This window comes from Aptenodytes forsteri, unplaced genomic scaffold (assembly GCF_000699145.1).
Source record: "Aptenodytes forsteri isolate BGI_AS27 unplaced genomic scaffold, ASM69914v1 Scaffold47, whole genome shotgun sequence".
In the NCBI taxonomy this organism is placed as follows: Eukaryota; Metazoa; Chordata; class Aves; order Sphenisciformes; family Spheniscidae; genus Aptenodytes; species Aptenodytes forsteri.
The window spans coordinates 803,807-822,796 of NW_008794731.1; the positions used below are offsets into that span (position 1 = coordinate 803,807).

At 48.5% G+C, this 18,990-nt stretch overlaps 1 protein-coding gene across 1 annotated transcript in view; it reads left to right on the plus strand.

Annotated features, from left to right (window-relative positions):
* KCNQ2 (potassium voltage-gated channel subfamily Q member 2) overlaps nucleotides 1–18,990 on the plus strand; it is a 44,658-nt gene that overhangs the window by 4,097 nt on the left and 21,571 nt on the right. Inside the window, exons 5-11 of the mRNA XM_009273938.1 lie at nucleotides 388–513; nucleotides 2,847–2,957; nucleotides 3,653–3,748; nucleotides 4,442–4,536; nucleotides 7,915–7,944; nucleotides 12,596–12,664; nucleotides 14,643–14,672. Coding sequence (XP_009272213.1) covers nucleotides 388–513; nucleotides 2,847–2,957; nucleotides 3,653–3,748; nucleotides 4,442–4,536; nucleotides 7,915–7,944; nucleotides 12,596–12,664; nucleotides 14,643–14,672 — 557 coding nt within the window. The remainder of the gene's footprint in view (nucleotides 1–387; nucleotides 514–2,846; nucleotides 2,958–3,652; nucleotides 3,749–4,441; nucleotides 4,537–7,914; nucleotides 7,945–12,595; nucleotides 12,665–14,642; nucleotides 14,673–18,990) is intronic.

Sequence of the window (18,990 nt, forward strand, 5' to 3'; positions counted from 1 at the left end):
CTTCCCAGTTAGTGGAAGGGACCTGCCCTAAGCAGAGTCCCCAGGGATTTGAGGTTCCCATTTCAGTTTTAACCCCACTTCCCTCTGTGAACTGGGGAATTTTTTTTTTTTTTTTTGTCTCAGTTCCACATCTTGAAATAATGGAGCTATTAACAATCCCTTTCCTTCTCGGTTTGCTGTATGTGTTTAGACGATGGGGGATCGCCCCGTGTACGTGGCAGGGCCACCACCAGTACCTGGTCCCATCTCCAAAAGTGGCACTGCTGATCTCCAACCAAAGCCTAAACAAATGCAGGGAAAGTTCAGATCCAACCACAAGCAACTCAGCTTTTGGAGATGAGCACCAGGATTACAATTATTCTCTTCTATGCCTTAATGATCTTGCAGGAGCTGATTACTGCCTGGTATATTGGCTTTCTGTGCCTCATCCTGGCCTCTTTCCTGGTATACTTGGCCGAGAAAGGAGAAAACGAGCACTTTGATACATACGCAGATGCACTCTGGTGGGGTCTGGTAAGTAATTTTCCTAGAACAGCTGCTGGTTGTTAAAATAAAATGTCCATTAACCCTCCATCTTCTATCACTTATGTGAGGAATTGACTTACGGAGTGCTTCGTTAACATTTTTATTAAATGGCTTCAGGCTACTCCGTTTAGCTCGTTTTCTTAAATAAACCTCGTAGAAAATGTTAGAGGATCGCATTTCTTGAATTAGCTGGAGCTGCAAGGAAACTGGGAACTCGTGTGCTCTCAGTTGTGGGATTTAGCTCTGTCACGACAGTAGAGGCAGGTCGGATAAAGCCCCCACGCTACGGGGTGCTTTGATCATCATTTGGACAAGTATTGCCGCTTTTTAATTATTTAAAATCGTACTTGGGCAACGCGCTGTTAAAGACGCTGGAATAAATTTTATAAAATTAATAGGGTCTAAGTACCAGAAAGACTTCAGGGCTGAAAGCACTCCCCTTTCACATCTTTGCTGACAAAGGAGGAAAGGGCAATACTTCTAGTTTGCTCTGTGTGTGCGTGTGCATATGAATTATTGGATTACCCGATTAACAAAGAGAGAATTAATGACGTTCTAATCTTCTTGCGTTATTGTTCTTCTGCTCCGACACCGTGGCACTAGTTTGACCTTGATTACAAAGCATGCAATGAAAATCCCAGATCTGATCAAATCCCAATAACAGGCTTGGGGAGGAATCGGCTGATCAAGCAGCTCTTCTGTGCCAACAAAGGGAAAGAAGCAGTAAATTGCTTTTCAAGCCCCTTGGTTATGACAGAAAAGTAAAAACAAAGCCCAATTTGACATAACTAGAAAATAAACAATGAGGAAAAAGTGACAGCCCAGATTAGAGCTCAGTCTCGGGAGAACCATGTGCAGATTTATCCCTCCTGCTTCCCAGGCTGTGAGAGCCTTCGGCAGAGGATCACCCCCCTCGTTTCAGGACGTGGAGGTACACCAGACTGTTTTGCCACTGAGAAGCTCAGAGTAAAATTTGAGCTTCATTAATATAAACAGGTTTTGTCATTGTCCAACTCACGGGTCCGGTACAGACAGATGTTAAGAGATGGGCAAAATAAATTAAATTTCAGGTTCAGAAACTCATCCCTTGGTCTGATCCTAGTGGATCCAATCCTTGTAGTTGTCTATCAATTTATAAGAACTTGTAAACCAACTTTGCAGTGACTATGGAGAGAGCATTGCTTCGACTTTGTGTTTCAGTAGGGAATAACCATGTGGATGCATTTTCTAACCACTTTGTCAAAATGGCATCTAATTGATAGGGCTTTTAGTGGGCCCAATTAAACAGCGCTTTGGGATCGTACTTCCATTTGTGTGAAAGTGATTTTATTCTAAGTTGAATGCATGAGGTTTCCAAAGCCACATCAGCACGGTGTCAGCTCCCGTCCCTGGGGCCAGCTCTGTCCGTGGAGGCTATGGGACGGGGACAACTTTCCACTTGGCGCAGGGACCATTGGGTCCATTGGGCAGAAGTCTCAATGAAGATGTTCCTAACCAGACCATCTCTCCCTGCCTTGCCCTGCCAGTCCCAGGCTCTCCAAATCCTTTTGGAAGCCTCAGGGGATCCCCAACGTTTCCCACTAGTGATGTCCATGGACTGAAGTGGGAAAATGCATCTTTTCCTGCAGTTTGGGGTTCAGGAGATTGTTTGTCTCCAAGAAATCTCTCAGCTCCTTCCCCAAAACACACGCAGCAGCTTGCCAGCACTCTCTTGGTGCACTGCAATAATACTGAGGAGGGGAAAAACCATCCCTAAATTAGGTTGTATGAAGCAGCCATAATTCATCCTGTCGGGCTAATATGCTGTTTTTAAATAGGAAGGGAGTCCGGCAATTAGGCACTGCTGGGAAGATTAGGAATAAACCACATCAGATCTTTATGCATGCAAAAAGCCCTGCCTTCTTTTGTGAGATGCCGAAAGGGAGTTTGGGGAAGCTGTGCCGGTCTGCTTCCTTTGCCGAGGGCGCAACCCCATCTCCCGGGGGAGGCTCCGAGCTGCCGCAAGCCTCTGCACCAGATGGCAGAGGTCAGCTAAAGGCAAGAAAATGCTCCCGACTGGTGTGAAAACTCTGTGTGTCGAGTAGGGAGGGTGGCAGCGCTGTCCTGGGTGTCAGGGCATCGCTGCTTCCCACAGAGGTGCCCATCCCAAGAAGCCGGGGGTCCTCCCGGGTGCCCGAGCTGCACCTCAACTTAGTCAGCTCAGGGCATGTGGTAACCCTGGCTCCTCCATGTCCCACTCTGATGTTGTGGGAGTTTTGGCTTTGTTGTTTTAGTTTTAAGGCTGGCTGACCGAGGGCTGTGCGGTGATCTCCTCCCTGCAGATTACTCTCACCACCATCGGCTACGGGGACAAGTATCCTCAGACCTGGAACGGACGGCTGCTGGCAGCTACATTCACGCTCATCGGCGTCTCCTTCTTCGCCCTTCCTGCCGTAAGCGGAGGCTGCAGCATCTCGCTGGGAGGGGGGCTGAGTTCAGCTGCGCTTTGTCCCCGGCCCCTGCAGCTGGTGGCAACACAACAGCTACGTCCAGCAGCGTGATGCACCCCGAGACCTCCCGACTGCGACTGCTCCATGGCTTTTGAGTCAAAAAAAATAAAAGGGGGAGAAGAGGGGAAACCATGTCTGAATATCCACAGCTCGGGCACTATGTGTATGAGCAAACAGGATGGAAACTCTAGATTTGGCACCGCACAATTATTTATTGAAGTGAAACCATTTTTTTTCCTGCAAAGGGCTATTCCTAGGGGTGATTACACCATTTCAGCAGATTACCCCTGTCCCTTTCACAGTGTATTTCAGTGTGTTGCATGGATCTGATTTTCCCCTATGGGGATAATTTGCTGAATGCCAGCACGGTGTGGTTATTCTGTATTTTAACAGCCGGCTGGAGGTAGTTGGTAAAAGCAGCAATTCCAGTGAGTGCCAGCAAAGTCCACTCCCCACTGCTGCCCCTTCGCGGGGAGTGCGTCTGCCAGGGCTGCCTTGGATGGAGGCTTCTCCTTCCTTCCCCCGTACATTTTAAGCAAAAAATGAGCCAGAACAAACCTTTGGAGGGAAAATTGGCTGCAACTTTTTAGTGAAAACTTAACGCCTTGCTAACTGCACATTTTTGTTCTCTTCCCCAGGGCATCTTGGGTTCAGGGTTTGCTCTGAAGGTTCAAGAGCAGCATCGACAAAAACACTTTGAGAAGAGGCGAAACCCAGCAGCGGGCCTGATTCAGGTGAGGATCACATCCAAGGAGCCTTTGAGTTACATCGTCCTGATTTTGGGAGGCTTAATAGACTTTTAGAAGTTGGGGAGGAGATAGGCAAGTGAAAAATGGGGCCGTGTGTGTGAGGTGTGAGACAGCAGCTGGTGACTGGTCTTGTCTGGGAATAAATGCCAGGAAATCAGCCATGAGAAAATAGCATATGTGGTAGGCAATCTGGGGGAGAAAAGGAACGAAATCCAGCCCAGCGCAGCAAGACAAATGCATTAGGACAGTCTGTTTTCACCAAACTTATTTTTTTCCCCCCCAAGAGATTATTTATACTGATACAAAGTTACAATTGGGAGCATTTTTTTCACGATAACAGATGTCTGCGCAGAAGGCTGGCCTTGGTGATTTGAAATTAGAGTCATTTGACATTCCCCTGCTCCCCTCTCTCCAAATTTTTCATCTCCCTAATGTGCAACAACACCCGTTTGATACCTGACCTCACCCTGACAGCGAGTGCCTGGTACCCACAGCACTTTTAGGTGGGCTTACATGGTCAGGAGTACCGTGGTACCACGCCAAACTTGTCACGTGGAAAAGGCAAAATGTCAGAGCCATCCCACAGAAAGCAGAAGGAGGACTCGGTGTTGGCTGAGGTTTATAAAACCAAGGGTAGTGCTGGCTATGCCTGGGTCCACCATCCCGTCTCCTCCACAGGCGGCTTGGAGATTTTATGCCACCAACCTGTCCCGGACGGACCTGCACTCCACCTGGCAGTACTACGAACGCACCGTCACCGTCCCCATGTACAGGTACCTCCTCCTCAACCTCCCTCTTCCACTGCCTTCCTCGTGATGCCACTGTCTCCATATTTATTTTTGTTATCTGGAGATACAGTTTTGTTTATTTATTTACATTTTTTAGGTTGAAAAAGTTGATTTCAAGATGTCTTAAGGGCTGGTATATGCTTTTTTCTTTTGGAGTTTTTTTGCGTTGGTTTTTTTTTGTGTTCCTTTTTTACTTGATTTTAATTTCCCTGTTGTTTTCTTTTTTTTTCTTTTCGTGTCTCTGTGTGTACGTGCTCTTCTTTTCACCTTTATTTCTCCACGTCCACTGGTAGTTGCATTGTGTTGTGACAGTTGCTGTGCCCAGGTGTGAAGACCTCCCTCCTGCTGCCCTGGATCGTAGGTAAACGCCACCCTCCTCGCGCCCTTGCTTGGGCTCTCCTTGCTGCTCCAGCTGGTTTCTAATGGTCCTTCTGCCTTTCAGCAAACTGTCCCTGCCTTGACTGGCCCAGCTCTCTCCCCAGGTGCATTTGCCCTGGGTCCCCCTTTCCTTTCCTTTGGGTCCCCCTTTCCTTTCCTTTTTTTTTCCTCTAAGATGAGGAAAAATAAATCAGGATTCAGTGAGCATTTTCCCATTTCTTGCATTTCGTTTATCCATCCCGATCTGTTGACATGAGCAGGGAAGGACGGCGGAGCCGTGACGGATGATGCTGATAAAGCACCACTGTGTTTTAGCAGCATCCATCTGGCTCGCTTTAAGGAGAGGTAACTCGTCATCGTACCTAGGCAGCTTTTTCAGCTGAAGCGACACAGGTTAGAGCAGTGCTGTGGGAATTCACAGCCTCTTGGGATCTGGAGCTTCATGGAGATGGGGACAGAGTGCCCTGCCATGCCTCACTGCTCTCCGGGACGTGGGGAAGCACTGCATCCCCCATGTCACTCTCAGGGTTGGTGGCATCTAGGAGGAGGCTTCCCCAGAAACTGAAATGCAAAGCATTGCCGTTCATTTTACACTTCACACTGCACTGCATCGCAGGCAGAGACGCGCATCCCTTTCTGGCGTGTTTTTAGGGGCTAGCCAGATCTCTTTGGGTTTGTACAGGAGTTGGATGTGTTGGTTAGATATTCCTGTAGCTTCGCTGGGTTTTGCTGGGGTGTGATGGGGCTCCCTGTACCCCATCTCCCTGCTCCCAAGCAGGGCTGTGGTGCAGCACCGGGTTATGCCACTGCAGGCGTGAATCCCTTTGTGTTTTCCCATGTTACTGGTGCCTGCCCAGGCAGACAATCTGGATATATTTCCTAGTGTAAGCATTAGCCTGCGTTTGAAACACAGCGGCCAGCCTGTTAAACCATCTTAAAAACCTGTTGGAAGTCACGTTGTTGTGGTCAGTAAGTTTTCATTGGATTCATTCCCAGTGCGTGTCTGATGGGTTGCTTTTTCCCTAGAGACTTATGAACCGACTTCAAGATTTAGCTTAAAAAAAACCCAAACCAACAACCCAACAAAACAGAACAAAACTGTTTTGCAATAGCATTAAACCCACCCCCCATCGAAACTCTCCCTCCCGGTATTTGACCTTCTGTACATTTGTGGCACTGGCTGAGATCAGCTACTGGAGAGGATGAGGACTGGAGCCTGGTCCAAAGTCCGCTGCAAAACGGAGAAATCCAGGGGCTGATTTCAGTGGACTTTGTCAGGTTTTACTGCTGTTTGAAAGACTGAACTTACTACGCAGCCAGACATACAGTGACACCCTTTTGCATGAGGATGTACTGGGGGTAATTACTTGCTACTTAATCCACTTGTTAAAACCTGTACTTCCCATGGAGCTAATACATGGAAGAAAACTAAGCTCAAGAGCTCCAGAAGAGGCTAAATTAAAACTTTGGGAAGGAGAAAGAGCAAAAAGTGCGGTTTAGTGAAGAGCCCAGCTATCTTGAATAAAAAGGCAAGAAAAAGTCGTAGCAGGGTCATAGCAGTTTTGCTGGCTGATGCTGCGGGTGCTGCTCCCAACGCTGGCCCCAAGCAGCAGCGTCACCCTGGGCTTCCCTGGGCACAGGTTTCTGCTCTCCCAGCTTCACCCTTAAATCCCAACTCCTGTCTGTGCACAGGCGAAGTGAACATCACCTGGGAGAGTGGGCCGTGGGTGCACCAATGGATCCAGCTGTTAGTCAAATTGAATTTTTTACCAAGAAAGCACTGAATCTCTTCTGAATGTGTTTTGGATGCAGTCAGATAAATTAATTGGGGGGAAAAAAAAAAGGGCGTAACTGTATGTTCTGGCTGCAGCTTCCATCACTCTCACTGTCCATCTATCCTCGTCTACCCACTTCTCTAAGCCAGCTGGCGGGCGCTGGCAGCCCTGTGCTGGTGCAGCCTCAGTGGCACGTCAAGCCCAGCGCCACATTAAGGCGATGGCTGCTGACATGCGGCTGAAACGCACAACGTGGTTAGGAAGCGGGTTGGAGGAACACAATACCCCCGTCTCCCTCCTGGGTGCCTGGGGGTGATCTGCAGCCGCCGCTACCTTGGCACCCTTTCTGCTCAACATTGGGCTGCTTATTCCTCATAGCAGGAGCCCTGTGACTTGAGCTTACCTGTCTTCCCAAGGCATCTCCAAAAAGACTGGCTGCTTGATATGAGAAAATTGTTACGCATGCCTTGGAAGGAGTTCACGTGTCTCCAGAACATCACTCAAATCACGAGCTCTACTGCAGTCTCACTTGTTTGGGGAAAATGTGGTGGCCTCTGAGAGTAGCTTAGATTTCATCTTTAAATTCAAAATGTGGTCGAACCAAATCTGAAATATGCACAAGGCTCCTGTACGTGCAGGTGCGGTTTGGGCTTGTAATGCGTGCATAGCTTGCTGCGCCCAGACATCGTAACCTGTTATGCATCAGCCACTGGATTTGCTGAAAAAAAATCTACTCTTTATCGTCACTTGTGAGAACAGGGCCTTGATCTCAACTGCATTCACATACTGGTCTTCACTAAAAAAACCCCGCTGGCACATCATGCCCAAGTCAGCAGCCCAGCCCAAGGAGTCCCTGGCTGATGGGACCGAGGGCTGTGGATGTCTCATGAAAGGTCTTTGGGAGGCCCTCACATTTTCCCCGCTCTGTGGTGCCCATTTGCTTTCGGAGCAAGGTGCCAGCTGCCTGTCCCTGAGGGTGACGCGGGTGCGCAGTGGTTTCTGAGCCGGCTGCAGCGGGAGCGAGCTCAGCCCACGCTCCCGTGCTCACCTGTAAGCCTGGTCACAGCGCATCTGCTGCCGGGGATACACTTCGTTCATATGCTAATTTTCTTTATCCTGTTTCTTTTCCCCTTTCCTCCACCCCACCTTCCCGCCCCTGTTTTTCTTTCTCTTATCCCTTTGGTTTTCTTTGGTGAAAACACTTGAAAAGCACGCAAACGCAAACGTACGGTGCCTCCAGGTATGAAGTGCATGTGACTCTGAAACTGTGTGTCATGTCACTCCTTGTTCTTCGTTTGGGACTGTAACATGCAAAGCCTTTAATTAAAAAAAAAAAAAAAAAGAAAAAAAAGAAACCTCTGAAGATCAGTTTTTTCAAAGGAATGAGTGAAAGCCCAAACCAGACTCTCCATCCTGCTGCCTACAGACTAACTCCATGCACCTCCATGTACATTTCAGCTATTGGTACACACAAGTGTTGGGAAACCATCTGCCAAAATGATGATTTAAGGAAGGAGAATGGAAGAGCGCTTGATAAGCTTGCTTTTTTAAGGATGATTTCTTGATGGTCTTACCAACCTCCTCCAATTCATACAACGCTTAACAAGAAAACTTCCCTGTTCATACTTCCATTTTCCCTCTGCCATCGCTCCTGCGCGTTCCCCTTTCTCCAGCCCTCTTTTCCCATCCTTCATTGTGTCATTTATCTCACCTCATGCTGTAGGAGCTGTGCCCACGAGGTAACACTAGGTTTGCTGAATTTGCTGGTGTGGTGGCACCGTAGGACGCATCAGTGGTAGCACAGGATAAAATCACAGTGGCAGCTGTGCCTGCTTTTGGGGACAATGTCTGGAGGAGAGAGAGATCTGGAATGCTAAACTGAAATGAGCGCTCATTTCTTCTAGTAATCCAGTCTGATTTTTGGGAAAGGGATGTCAGCAGGACTTTTCCATTTCAATTTTTTCTTCCAAGACACAAGACAAGCCAAGCAGTGCGTTCATTTCTTCTAGTAATCCAGTCTGATTTTTGGGAAAGGGATGTCCCATCTCAGCAGGACTTTTCCATTTCAATTTTTTCTTCCAAGACAGACCTAGAGCCAAGCAGTTTTTAGCCCCAGTTATTCAATCTGGGACTTAACCTTTTGGGATCAATCCAAATGCAAAGACCTGTATATGGCTGTGTAAGATTTACGATAAATAATATTATCTCAGGTTCTGCAGAAAAGAGTAGACTTTCAAATCACAGGCATATTTTATATGAGGTGAGTATCTGAAGGTGTAGTCAAGTCAATATTTTAAGATGGGGAATAAATGGCTTGCAGTTCAAGACTGTGGGCCAAGCTCTGTTCTTAGAGCATTTTAAATCCTCACTAGATGCATTAATGCTGTTAGAGCTGATGTGATTTAGTGCCTGATTTCCACACCTGGTTCCAGTTTTCACAGATGCAAGTTTTACAGCCTTAGTAAATCACACTTACCGCTTTGTGTGGTTAATTTACAACAAATTGCATCAATGAGTTGCAAGTATAATATTATGAATGCATTTTCCTGTTGTGCTGAACAACAGCTTGTTTTGAGAATCAGACATTTTTCTACTGCCGGGAGTGAAATAAGAATGTGCCACTTCCATCCCATTTCTTACAATAAAATATTTTATAAGTTTCATAAATGTTCTCAGTTATGAAAAATAGCTTAAGCTGGAGACATAAAGGCATGGTTAGGGTAAAAATTGGCTCCTCATAGGAACTCCAACACAGCATGGAGACTCATTTCAGTCCCCATCCCATTCCAGCATCCATCTCCTTGTCACCCTCTTCCTAATTGTTCATACTGGGGCTGTTAAAAAAAAAATCATCGTCGTCTCTGTGTGCGTGTCGTGGTTTGTACGTGGTTTTGTGTATGCTCCCACCCACTGTTGTGTGCTGCTGCCCTCCTCGCGTTGTGGGTTTTTGATGATGTCCTGGCCAGAGGCATGATATCCCTACTGTCCCCAGATGCTTGAGTGTTATCTGTGCTACCAGGAATAGCAAATTTGCCTTCCCTTTGGATGGGGGGAGCCGGCACCTGGAGTTAGTGTGGTGTTTCTCTGTGCTGTACTGGGAGGGGTGATGGAAAGCAGCTGTAGGTACCTCTGGGTCCCCTGCAGCAGCCGGCGACTTGGAAGTGTTGCTGTGGTGGGTAGCATGAGCTGTGTGCGTTCCCATGGCGTGCAGATCTTCCCACCTAGCTCCCCTTTAACTGAAACACGCTTCCCTTGCTAACAAGTGACACGCGGACCAGGAGGAGAGAGAGAAAACATGAGACGCCCCAGCCGGAGGTCCTTCCTCCACATCTCTGGAGGACACAGTGGCACCTGTGGCGCCTGTCCCCTGGGCACACACACCAGCGCAGGGTGCCCTCCATCCAGCGTTTTATAGCAAAGCGCAGTTAAAGCGCTATGCAGAGCCCTGCCTTTTCTCTGAGGTTCTGGTGAAATAGTGCAATGCAGTAGCTGTTCCCCAAGCTGCTCTTGTAATGACAGGTTAGGCTGAGCATTCAATTCAAATGAAATTTCAAGTCAAGTACATGGCTGAGTTTGTACCCATTTTTAATAATTATAGTTCCAGTAAAACATCATTTTTTCCACCACGTGTGTACCAGGCCCTTCACCCTACCACAGAAATGGTGAATTTCTGTCTTTGCTTGTGTGTCTTTACCTTTGCATGGAAGCATCTGTGGGGGCCCAAGAGATTGCCACCTTCAACATGGTGTAAACCTTGTGTTGTGGGCTAATGCAAAGGAAGGAGCTCCTTTTGGGATCCTGAATCCTTCAATCTAGTGAGCTAATGAGCTTTTCAGCTCTGATACTTGCATCGGTGGGAGCCCTGGATTTGTGATCCCAGCTGGAGGAAGTGGGGCTGGTGTCCTGTGTTCTGCTGGGTATGGACCTCCCCGAGAAACTAACTCACCAAAGAACAGTTGTGCACCCTTCATTAACTGCTGAGTACACTTTGTGCTTGATGTTATGTACCACCTTCTCCCACCTTGGAACAAATCTGCAAACCCTACGGTGGGTTTGAACGGCGGTGACAGCCCAGCACTCATGCACTGCTCCACTGCACCAAGGTCAGCTTCTTCCTGACGTCTTGAGTGAAGAGGATCATTAATTCATCAGATCAGGATGTGCTCTTCTCCAGATGGAAGCAAACAGAGCTGGACTGGGGAGCTGAGCCAAAATTTTCAGGCCTATTTTTATTCTTTTCTCCATACTTAGGATTGGAAAATTTTCTGATTGCCTCAGTCTTGTGAACACCAAATCTGCTCTGCTGAACAACTGTGGTTTTGAGGATGAGTTTTGTGCATGCAGAGGAGAGGCTTTTCCGGTTGGTTTTTTTTTCAGTTAGAGGAAAACTGTGAAACTATTGGTCTCATAACAGCTGAAAAAATGTGGTCATAAATATCTCTGCCTTTATTTTACAGTAAGCAACAGCCCCATTTCTCACAGCACCTCAGCTGAGACCAGTCTGTTAGGGGAGTGCAAGCACTTGCACCCCTTTCCTTCCAGTCCTAAGTTGCGGTTTGGGGACAGTTTGAGTAGGTCCTTCTTGCTTTCATTAAAACCTACATGGTTAATTTTCCAGCAAAGCCATAAATATACGCTGCCTTGGGGTCGTGGCTTTTTGGGCTGTGGCCCCAACTGCACAGAGGCGGGCAGCTGCAGGCAGCCTGTTCCCAGCCTGCCGGCAGCCCCCATCCTCCCCTTCATCCCTGCAGTGATGCATCCTCCCGCTCGCTTGTCACAAGTGCGACCGGAGGCGGCTGCTGCGCTGACTTCGCACCCTCTGGGCACAGTTGATGGCATGTGGCACTTCGACAGTTTGACAAGGGCACGCTGGTGGCCCAGAAAGGAGTTTGCAGCAAGCCATGGGATGAGCCCCGTTGGCCTTGACCCCAAATGCAGAGTCCCCAAGCACGCTTTTAAGTAGATGCTGCTCTTCCCAACCATGTGCAGCGTTCTCCATCCTCCCCCCGACACCTCCAGCTCACATCTTTTTTGGTTAAAAACCTGACTGAATATCAACGTTAAATATTTATGGAGCAAGCCCCAGTCTCCCAGGGTCTGAGGGAAGAAACCAAAAGTGGATGTGGGAGCTAATCCAATGGCTTTTAGCACAAAAGCAGGATAGGCAACAGGGTGTTTGTTCATTGTTTTTTTTAATTATTAACCAGGATTCCCATTGTCAGGTTCTTTTTCTTCCTGAAAAGGGAAGGAAACCCATGGTTCCTAGGAGGCAACGATACATGATTTTGCCTCATTTTGGGGCAAAACCTGATAAGGACAGTAGGGAATTGGTTAAACTTGACCCCGGAGCGCACTGCTGTTTATCCTGGGATGGTCCTAGCCTCCTGTCCCTATTTCCTCTGCCCCATAAGCTGCTCCTTCCCATGCCTCCTCACATTCCCAAGAGCAGTAGGGTTGAGTTTTCCCATTTGCCTCCGAAACTGGAGCTTCTATCCACCTAATACACAGCTGAAGCGCTGACCTCCAAACTTAGCAATGCCAACCACTAGACTACAGGTGGTGAAACAGCTCTCCTGCCAAAACACTGCGGTGCTGCTCAGAAACCCTGGCAGCCGCTTGTTTTTTGGGAGGTTCAAAATCCGGTGGTGCAGACAAGTTTCTCTCTCTCTCTTGCTGTCACTTTCTCTCTTCCCCCACCACTCTGCCTTAGGACACTGTTGGAAGTAGCAGCCAAACCCTTCTCCATCCTTCCCGAGCTGCCCCCCAGTTGCAGACGGTGGCACAAAGCTGGTTCTAGTTGAAAGGATGGGGCAGTGGGGGAAGTTTCCGAGACAGGAGGCTCTGAAATCAGCTCTGCCTGAACATTAACGGTCTTTATTTTGTCCCTCTAGACTCATCCCTCCTCTGAACCAGCTGGAGCTCCTGAGGAACCTGAAGAGCAAATCAGGACTGACATTCAGGTTAGCAGCAGAGTTAAGAGAGCTCGGAAAGTACACACTTTGCAACCTTTTTCTTTTGTTGGGGTTTTTTTTTTCTTTTTTCTTTTGTTTTTTTCCTTCCTGCCTTTTGCATATGGACAGCCTTGAAGATGTGAGAGGTTTTGGCAGCTGGTCCCCCATGGGTCGTTCAGTGACCTCTCCATCCCTCTCCCATGCTGTACCTGAATTTCTTCAGCCTAACTTGGCTCTGGAGTAATATTACAGTGCTTGGCTGAAAATGCAGTCATATTTTCAAAGGGTCTGATCAAGGTAGTGTTCCCAGTTTTCCTCTGACCTTTCTGCTCTTCACCACCCTCAGAGGAGACTCAGGCCCACGATGTGTTAATTAATTCCCCGTTCTCTCCAGCCTTCCCTCTCCTCCCCCAAGAGCAGGCAAGGTCGTAGCGGTGAGAAATTTTTGCTAGATTTGCTGTGGCAAGGTATACATGATTGCCCCAGAAGGCCAGGAGTCCTGCAGCTTAAATGTATGCTTGGGAGGGGTAATTCTTGGGTTTTTAAGCAGGCGAGGTTGCCCCGTTTGGTGAATGGGGAGTGTGCAGACCCCAGAAGGGATGGAGAGATGCTGGCCATGCCAGTGGGCATCAGGGCTAGTTGGGAGGGGTGGGATGGGACCTGCCCTGGGCTGTGTGTCTCTGCAGAGAGTAGAGATCTGTAGACCCATGGGTCAGACTGCAAACTTTAAAATGTGAGTATTTGAGCTAGTGACTGAGGCTGGGCTTCCAAGCTTGTCTGAGCAAGGAGCAGAGGGTGGAGGGGCATTTTTTTAGTCTGTCCAGGCTGCTGCCTTCAGCTGAAGGGAGAGGGGTCGGGGTCTGTGCAGATCTCGGCATCTCAGCAGTCACTGCTGGGTGGAGGCAGGGCCAGGGCTGGTACAGCATCACACTCAGAGGGCATCGAGCTCCTCCTGCCCAGGTCTTCTCGCAGTCTGGTTTGTCCCTTCAACTGTCTGGTATTAGGGGAGGCAGGCCCTTCTCTGCTGAGAAACACAGTCTGCTCCCTTTCTTGTGGGGCTGCAGGGGAAAGGCTGCTTCGGGGACCCAGATTAAATGCAATTTCCCAGCTTGAAGAACCTGTGAATCAGAGTAGTTGAAGGCAAAGCAGGTTTTCCTCATTGCTGAAGGGAAATGCCACCAAGATGCCCGCTCAGTGAAGGTGAGGTTTTTTTCAGTGTGGCCTTAGCTTGGCTTGCAGTGTTATGCCTACCCTTTTGCAGGTCTTCAGCTCGCTTTGTCCTTAATGTCAATGATTTTTCAGGGCAATCAAATGGTTTGGGATCTCAGTAGGAAACGGCATACAAAAATTGTGGCGTCCCACTCCCTCCCTGTAGCCTTTGCCAACTACTTTGGCAAAGTAGCTGCCAAAGGCTTTGGAGGCAGAAACCCCACCTGGGGTGTCAGGGTATCAGGGCAGGGGTCCGTACTCCTTCCCACCAATGTCCCCCTCCCAGCACCACGCATTAGCACTGCGGCTAATGCATCAAGAGATCTGACATTAGCTCTGTCCCAATGGCCAGGAAGGAAAAGCAAATGCACCCGGGTCAGGGGAGCTATTCAAATCCTTCCCTATGTGCAGAAACAACTCAGGGCGGTGATTTCCAAACGAAGGGGGCTGCTCTCTGAGCCCACAGAAGTCCTCCTGTGCTCACACAAATCACACGACCGTCAGGTGTCTCAGTCATGCGTAGGCACAAGGATGGGTTGGGATAAACTCTTCAACCCTGTGCGTTGTATGTGTCTTCTCTGAGGTTGTGTGAGTCTCCAGTGATCTTCTGTCCGGGACAGAAACTCCAGGAATTAAGTGCTCCTTTCCCTCTCTTCTGTCCACAACTTCCACTTAGTTGTATTGTTTGGTATTGTCCTTTCGTTATGTTTTAACAGTGAAGCAGCAACATCTTTTGCCACCTGACACCTTGCTAATGTACTATTGCTTCTGTTTAAAGGAAAGAGCAGCAGCCCGAACCATCGCCAAGGTCTGTATCACTGCCAACACGCCATTCCCATGCATTACCTGTAGATTTCTATGTACGTGTGTGCGTGTGTGTACCATGTGGCGCCATCGAGGGAAGCATTCTAGGTATTAACGTGCTTTTTCTGTGCTGTGGCAGTCCGATGTATCTACGTGTATGCTGGACCTTAAATCATATCTTCCTTCCAGTCTGCCTCGGGCTGTAGCTGCGAGGATAGCGAGGCTGCGGGGGCTAGAGAGAGTGGTGGGCAGCACGGGCAGAGCTGGCAGACACTTATCCGGGGTGACAGCAGGGCTTTGGTTTATGCTGCTTTTTTTTCTTTTGTTGCTGGAGTCGTAGCTGAAACAGTATAACGCAGGCTCAGTGAGTGCCGATGGGTAGGTGATGCTTTGCCTATGTCTCCATCACCCAACGCCATGCCAGGCAGAGGTGACATGGGAACACGAAGCCATCACCATGTCGCTGAGTTAGCAATTTCTCCTGAGCTCCTCTCGCTGCAGGGTACTGCACGGGGCTGCGTGGACCTGCTGCTCCGTGGGACACGGGAGGGCTCTCTGACACGGCACGACGTTGCATGGCAGAGACACCCTTTCTCCACCCCGTTCCCTTTGGCCTCACAACCTCTGGATGAAGCACAGTCCCTGCTCCGTCTTCCCTCCATGCCTCGAGTCCACCGTGCAGAGCGTGCTCAGCCGGGCGCCCTCTGAGAAGTGGCGAGCACCTTCCAAGGCCAGCCGTAAATCTCACCTACGGGAGAGCTTTTCTCTATTCACATGTCCCAGGGAAAGCAACAGGGCTGGTATTTGGGATACTTTTAGGATACTTTTCATCCCCTTAGAAGTATTTAATTCTGGGATTTTTTTTCCTATATTTTCCCAGTTCTTTTAAGAAGTAATTCTGGGACTGAATCTCATTTTTTTTCTTGGGAAGCAAGATGCAAAACTGATGATCTGTGGAGATCATCTGCTTGGCTTTCAGATCTTCCATCTCATTTCTCAAAACATAGCTTACAGCCTCAATATTGTAAACGCTGAATATGTTTTTCAGAAGTATAACTACAACCTGGCATTTTGCAGATGTAACTTTCTGCTGTGCCTTTTATCTTGTAAGAGGCCAGAAACTAATTTTTCCCTGGAATAAAATCCAACCAAAGATATCTGGGTAGATACGGTGCTGAGTAAAGGGAGGAAAATTTCATCCTTCCTTCCTCCTCCCGCCCCCTCCCCGGCTCTTTTTTCTGTCTTTCATTTGAGCTTTTCTTTGCAAGCAGAACCTCCGTAGCACTCCATCCACTTCCCTGCCAAAAAAACCAAATCTCCAAGATCATGTTTCAACTACCCAGATTATTTTTTTTTCCTACTTGGGGTCTCAGCCTGCATAGCTAGAGCGAAGGCAGCCTCCATCCAGCTTTATTAAAGCAGGGAGCATGACGTGGGAAGTGCTCTCTGGGAGCAGACCAAGGCTGAAATCTTGGCCACCCGCCCGTGGCATCAGGAGGGTCAACATTTCATCCCAGGGGCCTGGCTGCTCTGCTGCCCTGTCTCAGCCAGTGCCATACTTCGGATGCACCAAAGGGTAAATCCACATTTCTCACAGGCATATGACTGCGCAATGAGACGAAATCTCTGTTCAGCCCGATCAGCTCCATAGCCGAGGAAATCTGAGGACTGACGGTCCCTTGTAGGGTCACGCCAGCCAGCATCCCTGCAATCGCAGGCACTAGTCTTATTTCTGAGGCACTAGTCTTATTTCTGAGGCACTAGTCTTATTTCTTATTTTTGAATCTCAGTCCTGTCTTGCAGGGTTCATTTTCACTGGTTAAAACACTAGGTTGGATATAATATTTCTTCGTAGAGGTTGCAGGTTTTTCCCTGTTCATTTTCTACATTGCTTTCTTTATCTTATGTCACAGAGAGAAGTAAAAATAGCCTTTCACTGCCCTTTTTCAGAGTATTTTTTTACTATATATGGCTCCTTCATCAGGGTCATTTCCAAACGCTGCTTTCCTGCTCCTGTAGTGTATCCGCCTCTTGTGACACTGATGGGTTTTGTTGCCCTCTGTTGTAAGATGCTAAACCTGAACCCAGGAGTGCTTAAGCTGAGGGTCCGCAGCTGCCGTGTATATGGCATTAGAGTACTTTCTATATTGTTCAGTTCAGCTGCCGTAGCAGAACCGAAGCTCTTTCCTTCTGTGTTCTGTTAGGGCAATATCAATTCTACCTGCTCCCACTGCCCTTTTCCATCTGATAACGTCTCAGACCTCAGGAAGGAATTTTGCACAGTAGTCCCTATATTCAGGGGGCCCCAAATCACCTGCTTTCCCAAATAAAAGTTTCTGGATCTTTTACATTCACATCCCAAATCTCCCACCCGCTTTAATTTCCAGCAGCCTCCCAGTGATGCTCAGTGTGTCATCGTGCCCTCAGCAAAGAAAACTTGTCCTGTTTCTCAGCCCACCCGACAGTTAATCATCCAGTCGTGGTCTGTCACTGATGACTGCTTCACTTAGGAAACTCCTCGGGATGAATCATCTCTCATAGCAGACCCCAGCACCACACTTGTACTGCTTCAGCTGGTAAAGGATTTGCCACTTCCCGTTTCCATCGATGTAAGGAAACATACCGTCTCTCACCTGGAGATAGCTGGATCTTCCTCCCGTTGTAGTTATGTGTAGGGAGTGGCTGATTTCCTATATCCCTCTTTCCATAACTGATACACCACAAAGTCCTTACAGCAAACAGAACAGAAACAGCTTTTTCACTATTTTGCATCTTAATATTTTTTAAGTTAGAGAAGGGATGCTGGCACGGCTGCTTTGTGCAAGACAAACATTGCCTTGCAAGGTCAGGGAGCATCCCAAACGCCCCGCCAGTGCGCGGGGCAGCTGTCGGGGTCTTGCCCGTGCACCAGCGGCGATGCTGCCCTCTGGCTCCGGTGCTGCTGTAGCTGTGCTGATTTCTGCCGAGATGGCACTCGGAGAGCTGCTGCCTGGGGTGGGAGGACATGGGGAGGCGATGGGGTTAGCATGGTGGAGGCTCAGGGTCACCTGGAATTACTCAGGTGGCTTTTGATTTGGTCTTGGCGTAAAATGGGACAGCCGATCTGAGAGACAGGTTACGTCCTTTCTCTATCGCTTCTGTTTCGTGTTTCACCGCGAGCTTGTCTGCATCCATCTATGACCGAGTGCCGGGAAGCTGTGTGCTGACCTGTGGGGAGGGACAGGAACTCACCTCCCCGTGACATGGAGCCCAGGCTGTGATGAGCAGAAAAGATGCTGGCCTTTTTCTACATGCTACGTACCTCTTCCCCCTTTTTATTTTCCTCCCTATTTAAAAACTGCTTACAGAGCTTCCTCTGTTGCCCGTTGCTTTGGGCGCTGTGTCCACCCTACTGTCTGCCTTGGCCAGGAGAAGTGGCCATCTGCCCTTCCCCGGGCTGGCTGCTACTGCAGGAGCAGTTAGCCCCAGTCACGCCTCCGAGACCACGCTACTCTCCTGCTCTCGGTCCAAATATAAGTCCTCTCTGCCTCATAACGCCAGGGAAGGAGAGCTGCCCTGTGGTGGGGCTTTTCTCACCCCTCCTGCTGCAGAAAGCTAGCAAATCAGAGTGGTAACGGGGTTTGATTACTCCTGTGTTAATCAGGCTGGAAATTCACTGTGGCATCTCGTCTCTGTTTATTTTGTCTTCTGATTGTAATGTCAAAAAGACAAACATATGGTTAGCCAGGACTACGGAGGCTCCTATATGAAATGCCTGCTTCAGATGCTCTTTAACAGATGGTTTGATAAACATCTGAAGGCATCCATGACCACGTTTCTTCCTCTTGTATTTTCCAAAATATGATTGGGTGAAAAGCTAAAAATTAATGAACGAAGTGATCATAATAACACATTAATATCAGAGAAAAAGAAACAGAAGGATTCCAGGGAACTGGGAAGCTAAAACTCAGATTACTTTGTCCAGCATGAGTTCAGTCCTGTAGGTAATGAGAGGAACCTCTTTGGAAGGTTGTCCTCAGCTGTGGTTTGTCCTTGACCCTAATGAACTCAGCAAGACCTTGGCCATTATATTGAGTGAATGCTGGACTGGGCCACCTTGTAATGTGTATGTGTACCTGTGCGTATATCTATATATCAATGTATGTATATGTCTGTCTGAGATACCCAAAACATTAATATCTCTGTTCAGGGGTGTGATTAAGGCTTTTGTACGCACTGGAGGATGCCTTTGGTTGCCTCAGTGGGCCCCTGCTCATCCAGCCTAGGGTGTCCGAGGTGTCACTAACCGCTACTGCCCGTGGAAACCAGTGTCAATCACAGGA